Source organism: Copadichromis virginalis, linkage group LG14 (assembly GCF_057382275.1).
Source record: "Copadichromis virginalis isolate Kocher_CV1m ecotype Utaka linkage group LG14, C_Virginalis_male_GT1.1, whole genome shotgun sequence".
Taxonomy (NCBI): domain Eukaryota; kingdom Metazoa; phylum Chordata; class Actinopteri; order Cichliformes; family Cichlidae; genus Copadichromis; species Copadichromis virginalis.
Genome location: NC_140631.1, coordinates 27,008,810 through 27,033,096, shown reverse-complemented (window position 1 = coordinate 27,033,096; position 24,287 = coordinate 27,008,810). Strand labels below are relative to the sequence as shown.

General features: G+C 42.8%; 1 protein-coding gene across 2 annotated transcripts; it reads right to left on the bottom strand.

Moving 5' to 3' along the window:
- Positions 1-5,378: 5,378 nt before the first annotated feature.
- On the bottom strand, positions 5,379-21,461 carry capn12 (calpain 12). Of its 2 annotated transcripts, XM_085430217.1 has the most exons (23): positions 21,040-21,461; positions 20,752-20,968; positions 19,847-19,916; positions 18,980-19,098; positions 14,303-14,436; positions 14,013-14,184; positions 13,858-13,941; positions 12,822-12,907; positions 12,649-12,726; positions 12,399-12,562; positions 12,040-12,308; positions 11,942-11,953; positions 11,766-11,839; positions 9,969-10,091; positions 9,002-9,038; positions 8,833-8,904; positions 8,686-8,731; positions 8,324-8,385; positions 7,949-8,017; positions 7,779-7,857; positions 7,255-7,371; positions 5,669-5,721; positions 5,379-5,588 (listed from the first exon to the last, which is right to left on the bottom strand). In XM_085430217.1, exons 1-23 carry the CDS (start codon positions 21,183-21,185, stop codon positions 5,562-5,564), a joined length of 2,310 nt encoding a protein of 769 aa, XP_085286343.1. In that variant the 5' UTR covers positions 21,186-21,461; the 3' UTR covers positions 5,379-5,561. The 2 variants fall into 2 exon arrangements, with proteins under 2 accessions (XP_085286343.1, XP_085286342.1); XM_085430216.1 differs by lacking the exon at positions 21,040-21,461 and having other exon boundaries at positions 20,752-21,015.
- Between the last annotated feature and the right edge of the window lie 2,826 nt (positions 21,462-24,287).

Here is a 24,287-nt window from a genome sequence, read left to right as displayed (position 1 = left end):
AGAAACAATGAGAGTCTAAGCTTTGTGTACTTAGCTTGAGAAACACCCTGTTTTAAACCCCACCTATTTTAAACTCTTTCACCTCCACTTTGTAATATGGAAAAATCTAACTGAACCTTCCTAGCAACCTAATGAAAAACACAGTCTTCAGAGTAAAAAAAAAGTATAGAAATGTACTCACATCATCAGATTTTGACAGATCCTCACATGAGGATCTTCTTAATCCAGTTTGAAGTTTTTAATTTTCATGAATGAGGCAGAAAAAGACCTTTTTTTTTTTTAGATTTATTCTCATTTCACAACACTGAAAGCAAAGGCACATACTGCTTCAGTAAGTTTCTGATTCAAAGCTGCAGGATGGCTGGGGCCCTTGTATGTGGTCTTCCACCCATTGAAATGGTAATTGTTTGGTTAATTGGGGATTTTAAACTGGCTGTAGGGAGCTGGCTCTTGCCCTGTGACCACTGAGATAGGCTCCACCCCCCGCACCGGGACCCTGAACTGAATGGTCGCTATCCTGTCATGGCATATTTTGGGACCCTGAACTGAGCCTGTTTGTTCACTCATGTGCAAAATCAAAATGTTTGTTATACAAAAAGTTTATTGGCTGCAGGTGAAAAAGAGAAAGCAATATCCTGCATGCAAATAATAGCATGAGAAGTGGTTGTCAGGTATTTGATATTATTTCAACAACACTCAGCTGCTGGATTTGGTGCTGACTTTTTATTCTCCGTAACAGTGCAATTCAAAGTGTTTCAATAACCTCTTAACGACTAAAGGGCAACTAATTTAAATAAACTGACTACATTCTAAGGAAATCACCCAGTTCGCATAATACTGGTCTTATTAAAACAGCTGGATTCCAGTTTCTTTGCACAAAATTAACCTTTTCCTGCTATAAATCCCTTTCTGCTGCAGCACTCTCCGACCTTAAGTTACCTCACATAAAAAAGACTTTTCTAAACACTGTGAAGCAGAGAATTTAAACTTTACTGCCCAAACAGACACCTACATATGGAAGTAATAAAAAAAGTGAAAAATAGAAAAGCTAAAAATCCATAAATTCATCTGAAAGCTCTAATCTTGCTGTCTGAAGTGAAGGCGCAATAGAAAGGGAGTCTGAGTGAGATGTTACATCACCTCATTATTTCTGTGCCAGAGTCAGTGACTGTGAAACACCTGGACAACCATCTATAGCAGTTTGCCATTTAGAAAATAAATAGCAACAACAGGAAGAGGAACGGAAAGGGGAGAGGTGCATAATGTAGATGCAAATCCTGATCTTTGCCTCTCAAATTATCAGCTGTCACTCTTCACGACTTGTAAATAAACACACAATAAATATGCCCCACGTTCCGTGCCAGCATACACTCGCGTCTTAAAATACCGCAGCTCTGACGACTGAGATAGTACTGCTCATCAGATTTATGCGTGAGCAAACCCAGTCTAAATTTGCACCCAGTGAGCCAACTTACGCAAGCCTCCCTGGTCTCCCTCCTGTCTATACAATGGCTTAAAAATCTCACAGTTCTCAAAGCATCCCTGCTCTCCCCAGATCCCCACCCCCACACTATACACTACAACTTCGGCACTATTCTTGTACCAGCCCCCGTCGTTGTGGCACAAAAATACCAGCACCTCCAAGAACAGACGCCAAGCCTGTCAGAGCATCATCACATCCCACAGGACAGCTGAGGGGGGAGAGGAGGGAGGATGGCGTGAAGAAAAGAGGGGAGGAGAGCAGGTGGAAGGATGAGCACAGCTGCTGTCGAGAGAGAAGAATCAACAGAGAAAATACAGACTTTATACGAGGAAGAGGACACAGTTTACGGTTTTATCCTGGCAGATCAGCCGCAAACTGTTTCTCTTTATCTTGATATGAAGGCTCCCGCCTGAGCTGCTGCTCTTCTCGGGAAGTGTGGGCTGTGGTGCCACAATATTTACAAGGATCATTAGAGATACCAAATCAATCAGAATAACTTCTAAAAAGGTTAGTGCTCATTACCTTTTTAAGGCCTTTGGGGATTTGTTAAAGTTTTAACGGTTATCTCAGTTCTGCCTCGTGGGTGTCTCAGGGAAATAAAAATGTCTGTAAAGCTGTAATTATTGAAGAATGAACAGAAATGTACTTGTAGTGCTGTGCAAAAGTCTTGAGCCAGCCCTCATTTCTTTGTAGTTTGTTTTGGAAAATGGAAAATAGGTGCAGCGATTCATTAAAACATGTAAACCAACGTGCTAATACAGTATATAAGTGAACTCTCTTAGGCAGGCTTTCCTGTAAATTCTTTAAGTAGTCTTCAGGAATAGTTCTCCAGACTTTCAAAGCTCCTCTTTGGATATTGGCTTTTTTCTTTTTGCTCTGTTCTCTGTCAAGATGATCCCACAATGCTACAATAATATCGAGGTCGGGGCTCTGGGGAGGCCAATCCATGACTGATAGTGTTTCATTCTGTGTTCTTCTATCCAGGTCTGCTTTTACTACCTTGGCCTGTGTGTTTGGGTTCATTGTCAAGCTGAAAAATGAAGGGATTGCCCATCAGATGCTTTCCACATGTTACTGCATGGTGGTTCATCTTTAACAGCACTATCTTAAATGCAGCTCCAAACCATGACACAGTCTCCACCGTGTTTTAGACATGGCTGTGTGCTCTGACTGTTGTACCTCTCTCTTGACCTTCTCAGTATATACTGACGGCAACATGAACCAAAAATCACTCCATCAAACCCGCTGCCACTGATTTTCCGTCCAATTCTTGTATAATGTGGCATACTTCGACCTTTTCTCCCCGTTTTCCTGTCTTAAGAATAGTTTCTTTGACAGCCACCCTTCCACTGAGACCATTTCTGATGAGGCTTCAGTTATCAGAAAGTGGTCCTGGGTCAGGTCTTTGCTTGGTTTTTCCCCTCTAGCGCTTAAAGACGGGACCTTCGGTTACTATTCATCTCATGAATATAGTTTTATAGGTCCGAGACTTCTTCTGTGCTCCGCTTGCCGGGTTTCCTCAGATTTTTTTAAGGCTACACTGAACAGGATGTCGACATGCTGAAAATGTGGGATCGGATATCTGGGGAAGAATTGCCATATAAAGATATGATGACTGTTTTTCCACTGACGAATATATCTGGATATAACATGTATTTTTAGTTATTTTACTTAAATTATTTACTATTTTATGAATTATTTTTTCTCTATTCTTTCTAATTTTATCTGCTGTCTTCTAATTATGAACTGAAGCAATAAATGTAATAAACTTTAATCAGTAAAAACAAATCATGGTCCCCAGATAATGGATCCCCATCACTTGTGTGTAGCCTCCTGACTTTTCTTCTCACACCACCATGAAATTCACATTTGCAGTTTTGAGTAAAATGGCTCAGATATTTCATTATCGTGAACTTTGGTGCACACATTCATGATCCCTGTGTTATCAGCTGGCTCAAAGTTCACGGAGGTAAATTCATTTGATTCAGTTAAACTGATAGGAAATACACAGTGATCAAATCTTTAAAAGAGAAACGTTTAGCCCCAAACCACACCTAAAAGTATATGCTTATCGGCTGTACACAACAGCTAATATTAGCTAACTTAAGCCTTTTAAACAATTAACCGAGTGCCTACAGGTGTGCTCCTCCACCTGTTACACAAAGAAAGGAAGAGGTCTGCGACCCTAGACTTTATTGAGGCTCAGTTCAATATGAGAGTAAAGTGGTCCTTTAGTAAATATCACAAATCCTGGATGAGAGTTAAGAGGAAATTTGTCATGAAGTGTGAAGTGAGGAGGACCCGAATGCAGGACTCAGGCAGACAAAATAACAGGAAGCAAGACTTTTACTCGGCTGAAGGCAAAATCTGAAAATCTAACAGCACACGAGGGGAGCCAGACAGACGCTAAGACAGAGACTGCCGGGGACGGAGTTGGGATTAATCACAAGAGGGGAAAGTGACTAAGAACAGGTGAAAACAATCAAGGCAGTCAGACACACAGGAAGTCAAAACTGCAACAAGACACCAGAGAAAACTATCAAAGTTTAACAGGAAACAAAATGGACACGAAAACTCAAATTTAAGACGATACAAAGAAAAATAGAGGTGGTACGAATAACCAAAGATGGAAACCAATATGATATAATAAAAATGAATTAATCACATGAAGAATAATCTGAAAGCAGGAAGCCAAAGCTTTCATACGCAAAACAGTAAACGCAAATAATAGAAAATAAGAATCCAAACCTCAAAAAAAATAACCATTCCCAGGTACATGCAGTGCTGCTGAAGGACTCAGTAACCATCAGCTTCTGCCTGATTCATTCTTTACAAACTAAATGAAGTTTTTCTCTCACTTTTCTGCGAAACATCAGCATGACACATCGTCTTTCTGTTAGCACAATGTCGTTTTGCACCATTGTGCCTCACTGCAGGCTCCAGAAGCTGCAAACCTGGCTGCACGCTCTCAGTTTTGTTTCTTGTTGCTTGTTTTATAAACCCTCTCCAGGATAAAAACACTCAGATAAGAGGAAGCCACACGGTTTGAAAGCAGGAAAATAAATAAATAACTATATAAAGTAGGTGTTGGTGAAGAAGAGGCCGTACACAGAGAGCAATCGTAAGAACCACTCTCTATGGGTCCTTCCTGTCTGCCTCTCTCCTCTCCCTTGCTTTTGTCGCCTCCTCTCTCTATCACAATGTAAATGGACGGTTGCCGAGGGCAACCTGTGTGTACTCACCTAAGGATGAACAGGAGGTGGTGTGTGAGTAAAGGGGCTATTAATAGCAGCATGTGTAGAAAGGACATTTGCTCGCTTGCATGCGCATGAGTGTGTGCGCACCTGTGTGTGTGTTTGAGAGAGAGAGAGTGAGAGCAGCCAGCATGTACCAGCAGGAGGAGGAGGATGCAGATTGTGAGACTCAGACACTTACTAGAGAGAACAGGAGGGTGGAGAAAGGGTGAGGGATGGATGGAGGGAGTAAGGGAACGTAGTGGAGGAGGGGGCGAATGTGTGTTGACGCTGTACGTGGCGTCAGTGTGATAAGAATAGAGATGGTGCGTGTAGCTGAGACATCACCCTCACACCCTCGGTGGGGCAGGCAGTACTCGCTCTGAATGTGTGTGTGTGTTAATAAGTGCATATATCTCAGGGTACGCTTGTGTGTGAGTGGATGAGTAAGGTGTTGGGGTTGAAGTGTGTTTTTCTTTTCACCATGTGGGTAATTGAAGTCATCTGTACCATTTAATTCAATTGTAAGAATTAGAAACATATTTTCTTTTGCCATTTCAAAATCATTTTGACACTTTTATGTTCTGAAAGAGGGAAGTGAGAGCTTTTTAAAACATTTTTTGTTGCTGTTTGACGCAAAAGACAAAAGCACGGAGGACATATCGGTTCTAAAACTGCTTTTATTACATGTGGAGTAACATAACTGGATTTGATTACAAATTGTAGGACTACTCAGTTAAGCAAGAATGCAAGAATACAACAGCACAGCAAGCGAGAGCAGCTTCTCTCATATTTCTCCGGTAGCTCATCGGGGTCCGTGTGGAACAGCTTTTCATGAAACGCCGTCACACTGTCAGAAACTGAAGCAGCCACTGCGGATTGACACGAGCAGAAAATGAAAAGCCTGTTCAGGTCCGGGGTCAGTGCATAACTGAGCATGTTTGATACTCACAGAGTTGATCCCTCTGTCTTTCACCTCCTGGCTGGTCTCAGACTCATACAGAGCTGGGGGAAAAGGGGAGGAGATGACCGCATGTGATATATTTGCAGAGGCTCAACACTCGACTCATCAGAGCCAGATGGTTTTCACTGAGGTGGCCAAGTTGAGACCAAGTACTTACATCAGGGCATCTGGCACGATAGCTGATATCTTGTTTGTTCTTTTTGTTTTTAACTAATTCATTAATTTTTCTATTTATTAAAAATCTCTCTTATTTCATTATACAAGCATGATTGCCATGCGGAGGTACACTGTAAGTTAACTGGGATTTTCTTAATTGAACCATCACTTGATATATAAATAAAAAAGAAGATATTCTAATTTTACTGGACACTTCATCAGGTACACTTTACTTTTACCACGTTGGACCTCTACTTCCTTGACAACCCCTTTAATTTTTTTATGGCCCGAACTCAACAAGGTGCTATTTGTCAGCTGCACATACATGATGTGAATCTCCTGGGCCATCGCATCCCAAAGGCGCTCTATGATTTGAGCTTTATGACATGATGTGTTATCCTTCTAAAAGCAACCATCAGTAGAAAGAGGAGTGAACGACCCTCTTTGAAGTGAGGGGGTGGCTTACAACACCAACTGTCTGCCATTTGTAATAGAGTTTTGACATCCCTTCCCAGACGCCTTAACGCCCACTCAAATCTCGGAGCATTTGTTCTGAGTTAGTCATGTAGTAAGGTGGAGCAAGGTCTCCCAGCGGGTTCACCCGAAACCTTGGCTGATTGTTACCCACACCTGTTTTCACACCTGGATTTGTGGGATTAGGCAGTGGAGCAATAGGCCAAAAATAATGGGTGAAAGCCAACAGCCTAAAAAGTGTGATCGCGATTGAAGAACGTGGCTCAGTGGCTCTGATATATAAGCCTGTCCATGTAGGCTACATATGTTAATGACAGGGTTTTAAGCTGAATTCTAAATTTCTCTGAGAACCAATAAGGAATAGATGTACAATGCAGGATGGATCCATACTTTCATGACGTTTACTCCAAACTGTGACCATACTATCTTAATGTTGCAGCAGAAATCAAGATGCATTAGGCCAGGCAACATTTTTCCAAACTTCTGTCTAGCCTTGTTGAGCCTGTGAGAATTGTAGCCTTAGTTTACAGAGGGGCTCTCAGTGTGGTAACAAGTGGTTATTTAAGTTACTGTCCTGTCATTTTGAAGCGATCTGTCCATTTTCATCTTACCTCTTATATCAACAAGGTATTTTCATGCAGGGAACTGCTGCTCACTGGATATTTTCCCTTTTTTGAACCATTCTCTGTAAACCCTAGAGGTGGGTTTTTTTTTTGGAAACTCTCAGTACATGAACGGTTTCTCAAATACACTACCAGCAAAAATCTTCCCCCATTCTGATGCTCAGTTTGGATTTCAGCAGGTCATCTTGACCGTGTCTACATGCCTGATTGCACTGAGTTGCATTAGTTGTGCACAATAACAGTAATGGATGCGCTAACATAGCACAGTAGAGTGCACATGGATGATAGATGCACACACAAGTGTGTGTTTGTGTGTGTTACCAAAAAGCTTGCGCAGCCTGGTGACACATGACAAAAAGCCGTGGAAGGGCATGTCCAGCTCTCCAGATGTGAACCGCTCAGACAGCAGCTCAACCACCTTGTTATCGCACTGGAATCCTGGAAAACAGGGAAGAGCGAAGGTGTAAACCCAAACTGTGTGTGTGTGTGTACATTTTTAGACATCTTTTTGAGGACAGAAATCTGGCATGTCACTATACTTGTGGTGACCACCAGTCACTTATGGGGACAAAATGCCCGTCCTCACAAGTTTGAAGGCATTTTTGAGGCTCAAAATGCAGTTTTAGTGTCAGGGTTACAATTAGGTTACGGTTAGGTTTAGTCTAAAGGTTAGGCATTCATTTTTGATGGATAGGGGCTAGGGTTAGAGTAAACAACTAGGGAAAGCCTAATGTCAATTAGATGTCCTCACTAAGATATGAAAATGAGTGTGTGTGTGTGTGTGTGTGTGTGTGTGTGTGTGTGTGTGTGTGTGTGTGTGTGTGTGTGCGTGTGTGTGTGCATACCAACAGCCTGCAGTGCTGAGCTGAGTTCAAAGCGGCTCATGCTTCCAGAAGAATCCTCATCAAACTGAGAAAAGATGGACTGAAAAACAGAGCAGCATCAGTAACACTGACATGACTCTCATCCGCACACACACACAGACACACACATGTGCGCACAGACTGAGCTGTACCTGCAGATTGCGCACACTGGCCAGCAGGGTTCCTGCTTGCTCACGGCTGAGAGCGCAGCGCCCTTTAGTCTGCCAGCAGAGTTTAAGGACATCTCAACAGGACAGAAGACAGAGAGATAAAGTTATAAGGAAGGAGTGCGATAGTGAACAGCAGGGTGAAACAATGACTCAGCTGCAGAAGTCAGCAAGCGTCTGCCCCGAGGAAGCGTGAAACCAGCAAAGGTCAGTCTGTTTTCTAACAGCTGCAGCTGTAACGTGAAGAACACGAGGACGTGCCTACAGCGCAGACGGTGTCAGCAAGGATCGCAGTGCACCGCAAGCAAAAAGACTGGTATGCGAGTGATGTTAAAGAATAAACTGAGGACAAAAGGATACATCCTCTCCAAAGATGAGCTCTCTGCACGTCTCCAAAGGCAGATGGTAATCTTTCTCAAGAACTGTGATTAGGGAAGAAAGGCACAGATTGATGGAGAGGGAGAAAACAAGGGTTTAAATTGGATCTAGCAGAGGAAAGGTGAAGGTGAGGACAAGTGTCGTCACTTTTCATTACTCAACTGAGTTCAATTTACTTCATCTGACTGTGTATGAGCCTCTGTCTAGACTGGCGACCTCTGTGGCTGCACTGTTCAAACCTATGAAGGAGCTGCTTTGCTCCCATCTGGTGGCCACTGTAGGTATTACACATAAATACAGACACTACTACAACTGACTTCTGGTAATGCAGTGGATGCTCTGACCTGAGTTGAACAGCTTCATGATGTCTTTGACGTTCAGCCTGTCATCCTGCATGCAAGACACAGTTGAGAAACAGTTATTTTTTAAAAAAAGCTTCAAAGCTTTCTTTACTTTGTGAGCCTGAAGTGTTTGAGTGCTATGATTCTTACTAGGCCAGCCTGCTTGTCAAAAGTCATCTCCACTCTCTCTTGATCCTTTGAGGAGACAGGAGCGGTCATCACCTGATAGAAAAACAAAACAAATATAAACATACTACAGCTTTTAGCACCTGTTAGCATCTAGTACTGTAGTGTGTACCGAAGAAGTCTGTGAACTCACTTGTGAGAAGCTGGAGGTGCAGGCAAAGTCTTGAGTCCTGGAACACAGAGGCCATGTCAGATTGTTGTACTTGTAAAAAATCTGGCTGACTCATTTGCACAAAAATAACTGCAGTAAAGCACTAAGATACTTTAGGCTACTTAAGTAGCACTAGCAATACTATAACAATCAGAGGTCCAGCAGTCTAATTTCTCCTTGGTCGAAAGCCAAAAAATGACTCACAATGCATAATGACTGCAAAGCGCCTGCACGCCTGTTATTATCTTATGTAACCTGATAGAAATATAGGTATTCCTGGACTTCGGGGTCTCTACTGTTAATACTCCTGCAGGAAACTTCATCAGTTTTTTTAACTGACTCATTTAAACTGAGCGTGTGCAGATTTAATTGCATAAACATACACCTGAACGCGTCAGCGTGGTTGCACAAGGCCTCTAATCTATGACCAGCAATCGTACTTTATTTTTTTTGAGCTGGCCTTTTGTTATGGGATAAAAAGTTTCCCCAAAACCTCTAACATCAGGCAGTGTACAAGAAAACAGTGCATTACTACAAGTACTTCACAGTTTAATTTACATCAGGCTAAAATAGCTTTTTTTTCCACAGGGTATTGGTATGATGCCAGCTTGTTTTATAAGCTGCTTGCAGTGTTTTATATTTAACATATAATTCAGCCTCTGATAGGTACAGGGAAGTGTGGGTGACTATGACTGTGCTGTTCAGTGTGAGTGTTGCGGCAGGTGATTCAGGCGTGCAGCTGAGCCCTCGGGAAGTGAGTTTATAATTTGACAGAATATCTATGACGAGTGCAGACGCAGGGAGACGCACACACAGCGGTAATAATTCACACATGCTATCAGAGGTAGTTTTTTTTTCTGTTTTCTGACATCAGACTATGCAGAAAGTTTTTCTTTATCCTTGCTTTGGAATCTTTTGGGGAATGAAAGCTAAATTTCCTCCATCTTACTCGAGAGTGTTTCCAATCTTGGAGAAAGTGCGGACGAAGAACTCTCCAGGGATGTTGGGTCGGTAGGTGGATACCACAATGACGTAAGTACCTGGATCCAGGCGCATCTTTCTCCACACACCTCTGCAGGACAAACAGCATGTTTACTGATTGTAACAAATAAGCTAAACGATTCTATGCACAAAACATGTCACACATACCCTGCTCAAAAACATTAAGGTGATGATCGACCACTCGATCATCACAGTAAAACACAAAGTCAGATAAACTTCCCTGTTGGTCCCTTCTAGGAAGCATAAACCACTGTGAATGTATTTCACCTGCTTTGGAAATCACACAGCGTCTGTCGGAGAGGCAACAACAAGACCATCCCCCGTTCCTGTCACTGTACCTGCACCTGCTTCACATAGCTTCTCCAGAATGGCACATCCATATTTACTGTTTCTACCAGCACACTCACACAAGTATGGAGGAGATGAGGAGAGCTGGAAAGAACCATAGAACGACATCAAGGCAGCAGCAGTACCAGTATATACTCCTTTTTGTGAAGACAACCAGGAGCTCAACAAAATTATCCCCAGCAGGATGCCCACATCCTGACCAAACTGTCAGAAACAGACTTCATAAGTGTAGTTTCAGGGTCAGACCTCCTTTAACTCTTTCCCCCGATAAAGGCGGCATTTGACAACCTCCATTGTAGGCTTAATGACAAGTTTTGACACCTCAGTATATCATAAATGAAGATATGGTTTGACCACAAGAGGTTTCAGGTTTTTCCAAGAGTCACCTGGCAGAGACCACCACACTCAGTCACTATGTTCTGGCCTGAATATTCATATTTCAAGCAGGCCTGAAATATGACAGAAGCCACTCAGCTCAGAAAAGAGCGTGATGGATTCCTCGTAGTAGTAGAGTGATCAGGACCGGATCAGGACCAGGACGGTCCCGATCAACTAGTCCAGGTAAGAGACACAAATCTGGAGTGGACATGACAAATATCAAAATGTGAAGAGGCAACGAGACCAGTGGTGCTCTCCGGTGAACTGGTCTGGAGCACAGGCATTCTGGTAGTGCTTCTGTTCCTCAATGCACCATCAAGCAGATACCAGTCCCGGGGCTGGTTGATGCCCATCTATGGACATGTCGGTCTCTCCTCATCGTTTGGTATTCCTCCACACTCTTGATGTCCCATCATTGAGTATCTGTGCAAGCTGAATGCGCTGCAGGTACTGTATCATGTTACCAGTCGTGACAAAGACACTAGCAAAAAGCAAACCCGGAGAAAATCACTCAGGAGGGATGAGGAGAGAGCAATGGTCATCACCTTCAAAGTAATTTTGAATGTTGTCCTGTTGCCTCTCCAGTGCATCTGCTGTCATTTTCATTTGCTCCAAAGCAGGTGAAAGGGAATGGTTTCTGTTTCCTGACTGGACAGACCGATCTCCCTTAAGTTTAACTAACTGTGTGTTACACTTTAATAATCGAGTCTTCCCTTAACGGTTTTGAGCATATGATACAGACTGTAGCTGCTCTGGCTGACTGATTTTCTGTTGTTGTTTTTTTTAAATCTCTTTTCTGTTCAAAGTTAGCAAGAACTCAGCAAAAGATGACAAAATTCTCTTACATAAAAATTGACTTCAGAGTTAGCTCAGGTATTACTCAAAATTACGACTAAAAGTGTCTCAAACATTCACCACAGCATCAGGATCTGCAGCTGTTGGGATCATTGTGTGAACGCGTAGCTCTCTTTGTGTTTGAAAGAGCAACATGCAGTCTCTTCATAGTTTCATCTTATACCTTTGACCTTTGTACTTCCCAGAACGACACGCTGGGCGATTCTTCATAAAGAAGCTGCGGTCCAGACAAGTGTTCTGCAGTTATGTGAAGAAAAAAAAAACAGTTACTGAGAAATGAAAATAGTTCTCATGTTAATTTGATTTTATATAAATTATTGATAATTGGTAGATATTCACCTCAGAAGGAACCTGGAAAAAACAAAGAATGAGTCACATGAGTGTGTCAAGAAAAAGAGTTAAGATGCTGAAACGTTAAAGCTGGATAAATATAGCACCTTATAGATGTGAAAGGCGATGTGCAGGAAGTTGAGTTTATCCCTCTGCCTTCGGTTTTTCTGCAGCAGCTCCACCAGCACCGTGCAACGTTTGACTTTCTGCTTCTGCTTCTCGGCTCTCTTCTTCGGATCTGGGGTCACAGTCGGATCTTCCATTTCATCATCGCCATCCTCGCCATCGTCCCCCACGTCGTCGTCATCGTCCTCATCCTCATTCTCGTCCTTCTCTTTGAGGACCAGCGTATACTGGGGATTTTTCCAGAATGTTTCTGGGGGGAAAAAGCAGAGACAGCAACATCTGGCAACAGAAAGGATCCCAGTAAAGCTTGAATGAACAGTGATCCAGATTTGAACCGTACTGTTATATTTGCGGCTACCGCCAGCAGAACTCCCCGGCAGCCAGCAGCCTTCGTGTTCGGTGATGGCCCAGCTGGCAGGTGTGCTTTCTTCATCATAAGAGTCTGGATTGACGCTGCAGAGCTCCACAACATCAAAGAGGTTGGAGAAGTCCTCGGCACTGATCCTAACAGAGACGGCTACTCGCATCAGAGCTCTTAAAGCCACAAGAAATTTATTCACTGGTTTAAGTTTTATGTTTCTTCTTCTTACCAGAACTCTCCGTCTTCAACGCATTTCACCTCGATCCTTTCCTTCTCTGTCGGGTCCACGTTCTCCCACTCTTTCCCCCTGCAGTCACGCACACGCAGAGACAAACTCGACATCCGTGGATGTTCTGTAAACTGCGAGTGGGTGTGCTCTCTTTGTGTAACATGCACACTCACTTGTCACTCCAGGGTCCGCAATATTCGATAAAACCCCAGGGGTTTCTCAGCCTCAGCAGCAAAATCTCATCTGATGGTTTTGTCAACTAAAATTTAAACAACAACAACAAAAAAGAAGCTTATAAAACACACATGAAGTCTTATTTTGAAAGGATAATTTTTCACTATGTTGTTATTTACATCAAGATTCGAGAAAAAGTCTTAAAATGTATAATTCCATGAAAAAAATGATCAGACTATGAAAGTGCTGTGTAAGATCTAGTCTGTTTACAAGAACAGATCATAGTAGACTGACAGACATTAAATTACAATAAAGTTGATTGTTCTGTAATCAGTCCCATTTGTTTGTCTGTCTGCTTGTTAGCAGTCTAGCATCCACAGTTTTCAAGATATCGTTTTTAAATTTTGTGTGATGGTAGATACCAATAACAGCTTGAGTTGATTTAATTTAGGTGAAAATCAATAAAAAATTTATATTACCCACAATTTTGGAGGATCGTCTTCAAACTTCGCAATATTCTAGGCCTTGAGGGACATGAATACCAAGGTTGGCTAAGCATTTGAGTTCGACCTTCACTGTTAGCACCCAAGATCAAAGTTGACCTTGAAAAAAATTTCAAGAAACCATATCGAGTAACATATCGTATGAAAGGACATGGAGAGAGCTGTACAACAACCTTTTTATGTTTTCAATACGACGCCCTGCGACGTCTCGGTGACGCCAGCATCAGCATGTTGTAATAAAAACATCATAAAACATTAAAGTTTTTGTTTAGCCCTTGGAGGTAGTTGCGCTCTCTGAGTGCTCTCGTTCACCTTGATCTGTTTTTTAATTTGACGCAAGATTAGACGACGGATTATGAGTCAATTACATTCCAAGATAGGATGAAATCCAGTCAAGTTACAATAAGGAGACATGAAATATAAATGAGATTACATTTATTGTCACAATAAATTTCATCAGCTTAGAATAAAATGATATAATGTGAGATAGCGTGAAAATTGTGCTCACTAATGAGACTCATCTTCGTGATACCTTGTCAGCGTCAGTTATGGCGTAGGCATGGCCCTTTATCAGCCCCTCTCCTGTCACCTTGCCGATATCTGAGGCGCTCTTGGCCTGTGAAGACAAACACAGGTTAACATCCACGTGCGTGAGTGTCAACATCTGGAGTTTGGGGCTGAGTGTACCTGGATGAAGCAGCTGAGCAGGCTCCCTCGCGACAGAGCAGCAGCCAAGGACCTCCAGAGGACTCGAGGGGTACGAGAAGAGATCTCCAGCGAGCGGGCGATGCCTCCAGTGAAGTCCTCCATCCCCTCTGAAATGTTGCCTCCCTTCAGGCTCCCGTAAGATCCGATTAACCTACATATGGGAGGTGAGAAAAGTGGCTATCTCTGTTAGCGACATAACACAGACAGAAAAGGAGTGGGTGATCTCAGACATTACAACCCAGAAACATATGCTGGTTGTGGAAACTGACTTGGCATAGGCCTTTTCCACCAGGGCGCTCCAAAACTCATTGCGGGTGCGAGAGTAGCTGAAGAGCAGACGGCCTTCGCGTACTGGCAGCCTGTCATCCACAACCACCTCCACCCACTCACCATACTGCCAGAACTGCACAGAGGGAGGGAGAGAGAGAGAGAGACGGCGACAGAAGAGGGAGACGTGAGAAGAGAGGAGGAGAGGATGTAATGAGTAAGGAGGAACTGTAATGAGGAGGAAAACTGAATGAGAACCTGAACATTAGAATCAACTGATTTCTTTTGGCCAGCTGGGGGCAGTAGAAACAAACTATTAGCGATGAACAACACCGCCACCTTTAGACTGCAGTTTGTCTGTGTCAGGCTGACCTCACTGAGTGAAAGGCTCCATACTACCGTATTCTGTCTCCATGTAATCTCTCATGTTGATGTGCGAGTCATTTTTTATTACACAGTGTTCTGAGATGGAAAACTAGTCTATGTAAATACTCTAGGCTTACCGTCCCTCTGTGTAAAACAACATGCATGCTCTGCACTTTTGTTTGACCTTTTTGCAACAGAAAACAAACCTCACAAAGAGAACTTGGCAAAGTTCAGATTTCCAAAGCAATTTGTGATCATATTCAGAAGCTAAGTTAGCTTTGATACTTCTGGTGACGCATTAGACCCAGAGTATTTCTAGAGAAAGTCTGAATATTGGAAACTTTTTTTTTTTAATAATGAGAGATAAACTGACTTTTATTCTTCTGAGTTTAATTTCAGTTAGTTTGCAGAACAAAATAAAAATTGTTTCAGTTTGGTTTTATTGTTTTAAAAATGTTTAGCTTTAGCTTGGTTTTCGCTAGTCTTAGCATGTCTCCACAGTGTAGTTACCTGTTTGGCTAACTTGTAAATAGTCCTGTCCTGACACCACCCCAAATCCCTTTGGGGGATCAGTCTCATCTGGGTGGCTGTTTTGTCTAAATTTTAACTTATTAAGCATATTGGTTAGTAATTCAGTTAGCTTTCAGTCTTATCTTAATTTGCATTTCAGGTAACTGAAATGCAAGCAGTGTGGTGGTACAGTGGTTAGTAGCACTGTTGTCTCACAGCAAATAGGTCATGGGTTTCAATCCACTGGCCAGAATTTGGGTGTTGTCCATGTCCCCTTGGTTATTCCAGTTTCCTCCCAGAGTCAAAAAACGTGCACGTTCGGTTAACTAGTGAAAAACTGTAGGCGTGAATATTTGTCTGCCTCTCTGTGGTAGCCTTGTGATATGTCGGTGGCCTGTTGAGGCCACCCTGCCGTTCACACATGTAAGATCTGCTCCCCACAATACCCTGAATTAGCAGGCTGAAGAAAATCGATGAATAACTGAAATGTTTCAGTTAGTAGTTTAGTTTTTGTCAGCTACCAGTCAGTTTACGTCCAAGTAACCCTGGGAGCCGAGCAGACTGCTTTAAACACAAAGGAGATGACCAAAGACCAGTGTAAGATTATTCTGAACTGTTGCAACGACTAAATTAACTCGTGCAACAAATTTAGGAAGACTCAGCGTACCTGAATCAATGACAGGTTCATAGAGAGAAGAAAAATATAATAATAATACAATATAATCTCTGTGAAAGCACACTGTCCCGCACAACATTACTTTTTTTTTTTTTTTACAATGTTTCGATTAACGTGACCTTTGTCAGTTACAGAGAAAAATTAATGATTGATGATTAAATTAAGTAATGGAAAGCACTTTAAACTGGTGTGTTGTTGCCTGTAGATAAGATCGTCTTGTCTCAATTAATGCTATAATTTAATATTATGCCTTCAACAATCAGGGGACTTATCAGCTGTCCAGATATGAAGCTTCAAAAGGTTTATAAAGGAGAATTTAAAAACAACAGCTCTTCAGGTCGTTACTGGTCATGGCTCGAGGTGTGTACCATACTGTTAACGGTGTGTACACAACAGTAGCTGAAAGCAGGCTTACACTGGTCGTTCATGGCTGGTGTGTGTGTGGGTCCAGGTGTCCCGGAGGAGTCACTACCTGCATGTCTGAACTGCTCTCCAATTACTCTGACAGAGCAGAATCAGTTTCCAGTCCTTCCGTCCTGCTTGTTCAGTCACGCCACATTCTCCACGGCAGTCTCTAAAGGTCCAGAGCTTCGAGCCAAAACAATCACTTCCCGATGTGTCTGCTTTTGCAAGATTCACGTGTCTATGAAATTGGTATTTTATTGATCTGAGCAAGTTAGAGCCAGAGAATAAGTGTTGAACTCTCCAGCTAAGAATCACCAGTTCTAATGAGCTGATAAAGATTTGGGTTTATGTTTGTTTCCCTCAAGCTGGGAGGCCTTTGTGCAGAAATGACTCCAGGATGAGTTGATACGTGTCTTAGCTGCCTTCAATAAATACCAGAGCCGTGGCACAGCAGCTTACCAAAAAGACAACTCACAGAAAACATTTCAAAGGATAGAGCCAAATCAGATAAAATATAAATTAGTTCAGGCAATCTGTCCTTAAATTTAAGGGGCGTCTAAATATAATTATGTTTGTGGAGGCCTCACATTCGTCAGAATAAATGGCTCTTCAAAGGCGCTCAAGCAGGACCAGACAAAAAGCTTTTAGTCTCGTGTTATGTTGTGCAAAACGATATGTGACCACAAACTTTGGCAAGAACAACCAGCAGATGAACTAGCTCGAGGGCCACAGACTGATGTGTTTTGTGTACATCTATGCTGAAATATGACCTAAGTTTTTGTGTGTAATGATTTAATAAAAAAAACTCGGGGAAACACTTTAATTGACACTTTTGGCTCCAGATTTGGCTGAATGCGTGATCGTGTCTTCAAATAAAGCAACTTGATACAGCGCTGGGCCTGCAAATCTGCAAATTTAAGTCAAATCTGTGCTGTCAACAACACAAGCTGTATGCAAAAACGGACGTACTCACTGTTGCCTAATGATTAGTTGAGTCCTGTCAGCTTTGAGCTGCTCGATTACCCTCATGCTGTTTTATGAACAGACATGAGAAACCTCTGCATGATTATACTAAAGTCCCCGGCCAACTTCGGGTCGGGGACAAGTTCCTGACAAGTGGAGGAGTTTAAGTATCTCGGGGTCTTTTTCACGAGTGACGGGAGAAGGGAACCAGAGATAGTAGATGGAGTCGTGCTGGTCCATCATGGTGAAGAGAGAGCTGAGCGTAAAAGCGATGCTCTCAATTTGCAGTCTACGTCCCGACCCTCACCTATGGTCACAAGCTGTGGGTAGTGACCAAAAAAACAAGATCGCAGATACAAGCACACAAATGTGCTTCCTCCAATGAGTGGCTGGCGTCTCCCTTAGAGATAGGCTGAGAAGTTCAGCCATCAGGTGGGGCTCAGAGTAGAGCCACTGGTCCTCCACATTGCAAGAAGCCAGTTGAGGTGGTTTGAGCATCTAACAAGGATGCCTCCTGGGCAATTCCGGGTATGTCCCACCAGGAGTAGGCCCCCAGGCAAACCCAGGGCACGGTGTAGAGATTATATCTCTCGGCTGGCCTGGGAACGCCTTGGTGTTCCCCCGGACAAGCTGGAGGAGGTGGCTTTGAAGAAGGAGGTCTGGGTTTCTCTACTTAGGCTGCTGCCCCCATGACCCGGCCCCAGATAAGTGGAGATAAAGCATACTCTGTTCGATGAGTGTCCATAACTTACAAAATGAGCTTCACGTTGTATGAAATATGACTTAAAACTGCAGTAATCCACGTTCACCTGTACTCAGAGAAACTTTTCACCAGTCTGAGTCACGTCTTCAGTTCCCAGTACAAACACGTAATGACCAAAACCAGCAGCACTGACTAACAATGGCCCGTGAGGTTAGTTTCATGGTTGTTAATATGCAAATTTTCATGGCCGTTGTTTAACGCCTGTGAATACCACTCACAGAGAGTTCCTCTCTCCACTATGTGCACATCCTCACTGAAGGAGTGGCCACTGGCCTGCAGGTGTAAACAGACTGTTGAGTACTGACCTGATGGGGCAGCTCTTCTGTGCCCTGCCGGAGGTTGTTTGGCTTCCACAAAATATAATTCATAGCGATCGTCTTGGCATTTAATTGCAAAAATTATATTAGTCTGTTTGTTTTGAGCGACCTAATACTTGGGGTGGACCCGTTTTTGGCGTGGGGATTTGAGGTTTGAATGCCACAGAGACACAGTGTTTTGAAAAGATGCATCTCAGCTATTCTGATGCTCCTGACACATAAGGCATCACCAAAGGCTTTTGCTTAGGGAGCAGTGAGCTTTCTTCTTTGGGTGCTTTCACAGCGCTCACAAAAGTTCAGCCACAATAAACCAAATTTAATCGGGGTCTCTTTGACATGATGTTCTTCCTGCTGCTTCCCTGGTTGCTGTGTCTGTGGGGATGGTGTTCGCTCTGTGTTGTAACTTCCTGATGTAACGCCCAGTTTGTGCTCCAGTGGATGATGAGAGTCAAACCTTAAATCAGTATACGCTGGTTTACAGTCCACATCGACCTTAAAATGTCCCGCATTACTGATGGTAATTGCACAGACCAAGAAAGCTAGCCTTCCGTAATAGCATGGCAAATAGGCCTCCTTTGAATTGTCTGTGGGCAATTTGCATTGAGGATAATATAGATGCTGTTTTGGGGGAAAGAGTGAGCATTGTTTCTCATTAGTAAGAAAAAGAGTCTGGTCTTACCTTGAAATGGAAGATCCCTGCGTAACGGTCGCTCAGACTTTGGTTTGGTGGCACCACCTTCATAAAGAGCGAGGGGTGCGCGGTCAGGCAGGACAGGGCAGCCAGCAGCCAGCAGTTACCTGATAAACAGGAAGAAGAGTGTGACGAGTTTAAAGGTGATCACTTTTTATATTTATTAAGTATTTCAGAGGGTGGTGGTCTCCCGCATTCATGTTAGGTAGACTGGCAGCTCTCCATCACACACGTAATCAACCACATTCTTCTCCAGCAGCCAACATCTGTTCTGTGTTGCAGATGTTGCAGTAACCGTTAGCATCTGTGTAAATCATGGAAAAACACAGACTGAGATTTAGCTTAAAAGGAAACCCAAAACGTAGACATGGAGACAGAGGCAGGCGGAGGAGGAGGGGGAATTGATCTGTGCCAGTGACATGCTCGCACACATCCGACGACACAAATCATCAATGAAGAAATCCCAGAGGTGGAGGACGAGTTTGCTGTTTTGCAGAAAACAGCCGTATAATTCATCAAAATTGGAAACAGACTGAGAAACGCATATTTTAGCTGATGCTGCAGGCTAATAAAGCTGCAGCTCGATGGGGTAACGACCCCCAGCAGATTTAGGATTTGATGACCACAAAGAGACACGACTCTTTTCCCTCTGGCTGCACATTAGATGTTTTGGTCCCTCTGAGCCTGTTTGTCCCCGTTGTACAGCTACTTCAATCGCCTGTATCCATTTAACTGGGTGTTGTGCAATCCCAGTTTGAGACATTTCAACATGACTGGTTTCATCACTCAATCCCTGTGGATTGATAATAAACAGCTGGCAGATAAAAAGATTGTTCTTGTTCCAGATGTACTCACCAAGTTGGCCCTGACAGATATCAGTGGTTGCAGTCGTGTCCTCGACAAACACAGCATTCTTACTGATTTCCTACAGAAACAGAACAAAAAGAGCACAATTTACAAGCTCTGCTGTTATAACCATGAATGTTTTACCTCCTGCGATCCCCACGTCCTCTTTAAGAAGCCATTAAACTTTGACTTTCCTACACTAATTCTACCGGAGAGTTTCCGACTCTGTCATAAACTCATTGTGGCCATGACAGGACATTTTTCAGATGGTGCCTAGTTCTTATATTTGTTTTTTGTGCTCAAATCTTAATTTCTGTGAGGAAGATGGTGGTGATATGTTTAGAATAACAAACAATATATAGAATAACTTCACTGATTGACCATTTAAGAACATTTTAATTGAAAACACCAAGTTATGTGACATTTTACAGAATCATTTATGTGGCCCTGTTTTACAAGGATTTCCCTGGAAAATATATATATTTTTAAATTACTTTTGAAGTCCAAACCTCTTTTTCTTTGTTCATGTACTTGGTTAGTTTGTGACTTGGTGTCAATATAAAACTAGATTAAGGATATGTGAATGGACATTGGGCTCTTTTCTTGATGATTTGTATAACCTTTTCCAGTTCTCCCTCACTTCGTTCTTTCTCAACTCCTTCTTCTCAAGGTTTTTCCACACCTGTGACACACCTGGTTAAATCTGTTTACACCCACATCAGCGCTGCTGAGAGCTCATGTGCAGAATGTGGGGGGAACATTTAGAAACACATACCTGAAAAACAGAGAAACTTTCTTTAACTCCAGAGTTTTTGTTTGAATCATGCTAAATAAGCCCACGAACACCTAAACCTCCGCAAAACCGCTGGCTCTTTATGCGCATGCACAACATGTCAGTGGTCAAACTTTCGCACCTTGGGTCTCTTCCATTGAATAGCCTTTTTAGGGTCCGGGTCTTCCGGTGTTCCGATGGACTTCTGCTCCGCTGGAAAGGTTGGATCAGAGAACAGCACGCCGGACTTCAGACACTCTGCCTGGAGAGTTTCAAAGTCCTGGTCCTTGAACTTGATCGGGTTCTCAGTGGAGCCCAGAGGAGCCTCGTTGTTGGTCGCCATCGTGTCAGTGGGTGCGCTGTCAGAAAAATGTTATCAGATGCTAAATGTGAGAGCTTAAATACAGTAAAAGAAAAAGCGCACACCCACCGGATCAGGCGAGGGCTGCTGGAGCGCCTCCCCGGCTCTGCCCAGCCTGGAAAGGTATGCGGGGCGCCCGGGGGACCTTCGATGCGGGAGTCGGAGTAATAACACGGTGCCAGGGGCGCCTTTGATCTCTGGAGTTTATTGTCCATCGTGCTGAGAGTGCAGACAGATGCGAAAAGGGATACGAAAAGCGGTCTGTGCAGGGACTCAGCAAGTGCCACAAAACTTCACTAAAAACTATGAAGAAACTTCAAATCTTTAAAAGTTTCTGTTTGCTTTTTGTAAAACATCCAGAACTGTGACTGCAGCACGTTTATGTTCGCATGCGTGCAGGAAGCTTCTTTCCAGTGAGACCCAAAACACCAACAGGAATCATTTTAAACCTCTAATAAGGACGTTTGGATTTGCCAGCATGTTATTCATGCATGCCGAGAAAACCCCAGTCAGTTCTCCAACGCCAGCGCTAGGTGGCAGTGCACTCCAGTGGACGACACACCACAGATCACTGCGGGACTCATGGTGACAGCTGATTTACTCACTGAAAGCTCTCTAAACGCGATATATAAGAGGATTGGCAAATTGAAAGAAAACCCCTGATCTTTGACCTCTCGCAGTGAGAAGATCTGCAGCAGCTCTGAGCTGCTTCCTCTCATGATGAAACATTTCAGCTGTGATGGCAGTAGTGACTTCTTCCAGGATGAAAACCCAGCTGATCACTTTTGGGCCTGCGGGAGAGTTTATGCTGCGCTTTCATCATCAAATACCAAAAAATGTGAGAACATCCCCGTGGAAGAGTGATCCTCTGTGGAGATCAGGGTGAATGAAGAGAGAGCCCCTAAGCTGCTCTGCCACATGCTGATTGATTTCTGTTGGCTTTTCCTTTAATTTGACACTGCTTTATATAGTGCACTGTACTGTTTTTATTTAAAACAACAAAACTAAAGGCGACATAAGGGAATAAAAGGCAATATTATAGTTCTTTCAACAGCCTGCACTTAAACATTTATGTCCATATTGTCTGTTTGTCTGTTCTGTTGTATGTGTAGACAAAGAAAATAAAGCTGATTTTGATCCTGATTTATATAAAGTGTAAAAACTCCCTGTCAATTAAAGACTTCATGCATTGATGCAAACACATAAAAAAGACAGACTTGTTACTCCATTCATCTGGAGGATGTGCTCCAGGAGGGATCAAGGAAGCAAACAAACCACTGAACTAAAGTGATGTTTCTCCTGTTTCTAGAACATAAATATGAGACATTTCCATGTATAATCACATGTTTGCCTTTTATCTGCACAAATCTTCCTTTAGAGGAACTTTTATGACACTGAAACTGAGGTGGAACAAAAATAATCCAGCCTGCTTCACAGAAAATTGAATTGAAATCCTGACCTAAATGTCTTGAGATGCTGCCTCACCCATATGGACCCTTTTAAGCGGTATCCGGACAGGGGTGCTTTGGTTTGGCCTCCCTTTTTGTGATATGGCCTCTGAATCTGAAGTGGACATCCAATTACACCTCCTACACCCCCACCCTCCCCGAGCCCTCTGCTGTCATTCAGCGAGTTTAGGTGAATATCCACCTCCAGGAAGCTGTTGAAGCGTCTCCAGCAGTCCTTCCATCACACGCCTGATTACACCGAAAGCGAGAGACTGACCGGGACTAAACAAACAAGAAGAATAGCGACACGTATCTGCCTAATGGTCACCATTTAACTTCATTCATGGGCTCTCCATTATGTCCGCGCGGTCTTTGAGGACAGGATTATAGGAAGCCTCGGTGACAAAGGTCAGAGGGCCGACCGACACTCCCACACCTCCTTGACCCGCTCTGATCCCACGACCCCGGCACTAGCAACCCCCTGACCCGTCTCACCCTGCGCGCTGGTTAACCGGCTTTGTCCCGGCCTGTTTTCTGCTGCATCACTCACACACATCACAGCAAGCTGAAGCGGTCAGAGAGGGGACCTTAATATGCCTCAATAAGACTCGAGCCAAAGGACGTCAGTGACACACGAAGAAAAACAACCGATGGGAGTTTCTTGTAGACACAATCTGAAGTTTTGTTCTTTATTAAAAATACAACTAATTCGCCTTTCATGTCGTTTTGACTCTTCCTGGATTCCTTATCTTATTTTTATTGTGATACAGTTCTTTAATTGTGGTCTGTATTCAACTACTTTTTACATTTTTATAAATTAGTTGTTTTATTTCTGTAGTTTGTGTCCTTCTTTTCAAAGATTATCTCTTTTTTTTTATTGTAATTTTGTACATTTTTAACATCATGTTATATATTATTCTTAATATGCTTCTTAATTGTAGTTCTCTTGTACTCATATTATAATAGTTTTCTCTCCAGTGTAAAATATTTTTGATTTTCATAAGTTTTTAATTTACTCAGTGACTCATTTTAATTCACTTCAGTACTTCTGAAATACTTTATATTTCAGAATTATGATGTATTTATTCATTTGACACCTTCAGGCACTGTTTTATCTTTATACAAAGTCTATGGCCAGTTTCTAAAATCTGATCAAATGATGTGAATGAAAGGTTCTTGAAGAGGTCAAAGGGTGTTTAAAATAGGATTTGGACCAATAGGAACTCTGATATGATGATGACACACCACTAATTTCTCTCCGGTGCAGTAATATGTTTACTTCAGTAAGCTGGTGAGACTGTAGCAATATTTGAGTGACTATCTTCCAGTGACCTTAAGCCCAAGGATCTAAATCTCTGTTGGGATCCTTGGAAAGACGTCTCCTCTCTTCTCAAAGTCATAAAGTTTGAGTTTGCTTGAAGTAAATTTTCATTTCGATGTGATTTTTGCGAAATTTCACATGGATGTCTCTGGTCACAATATTCAACTGCTCGTTAATGTAAATATCTAATCAGCCAATCACATGGCAGCAACTCAGTGCAATCAGGTGGCATGATGTAGTTCCGACTGAGCATCAGAATGAGGAGCAAAGATAATTTAAGAGTCTCTGAACGTGTGATGGTTGTTGGTGCCCGATGCAGTTTGGAGTAAATCCTCCCCGTTAGCAGCCTGGAAAAGATCGACCTCTCAGCTTTAATGAGGTCAGAGCTATCTGACTGTTAGAGAGCTTCAGTGTCTGAGCTGGACTTGCTTTTAAATAGGTCTGGAGAGTTTAGGGTTACAACACGAAAATTACCATTAGCAGTTGCGTTATGGCCTCGTGCTGATCTTTGGGAGAGAGCTTGCTCATTGTTGTGGTTCTGGCTTTGG

Excerpts from the sequence above, each read along its gene's own strand:
- capn12 (XM_085430217.1), bottom strand. The coding sequence starts at position 21,185 with ATGGACAATAAACTCCAGAGATCAAAGGCGCCCCTGGCACCGTGTTAT. Across the intron at positions 14,185-14,302 it reads GTGGAAAAGGCCTATGCCAA|GTTAATCGGATCTTACGGGA; the intron begins GTCAGTTTCCAC and ends TCCCATATGTAG. Across the intron at positions 13,942-14,012 it reads TGCTCAGCTGCTTCATCCAG|GCCAAGAGCGCCTCAGATAT; the intron begins GTACACTCAGCC and ends TTGTCTTCACAG.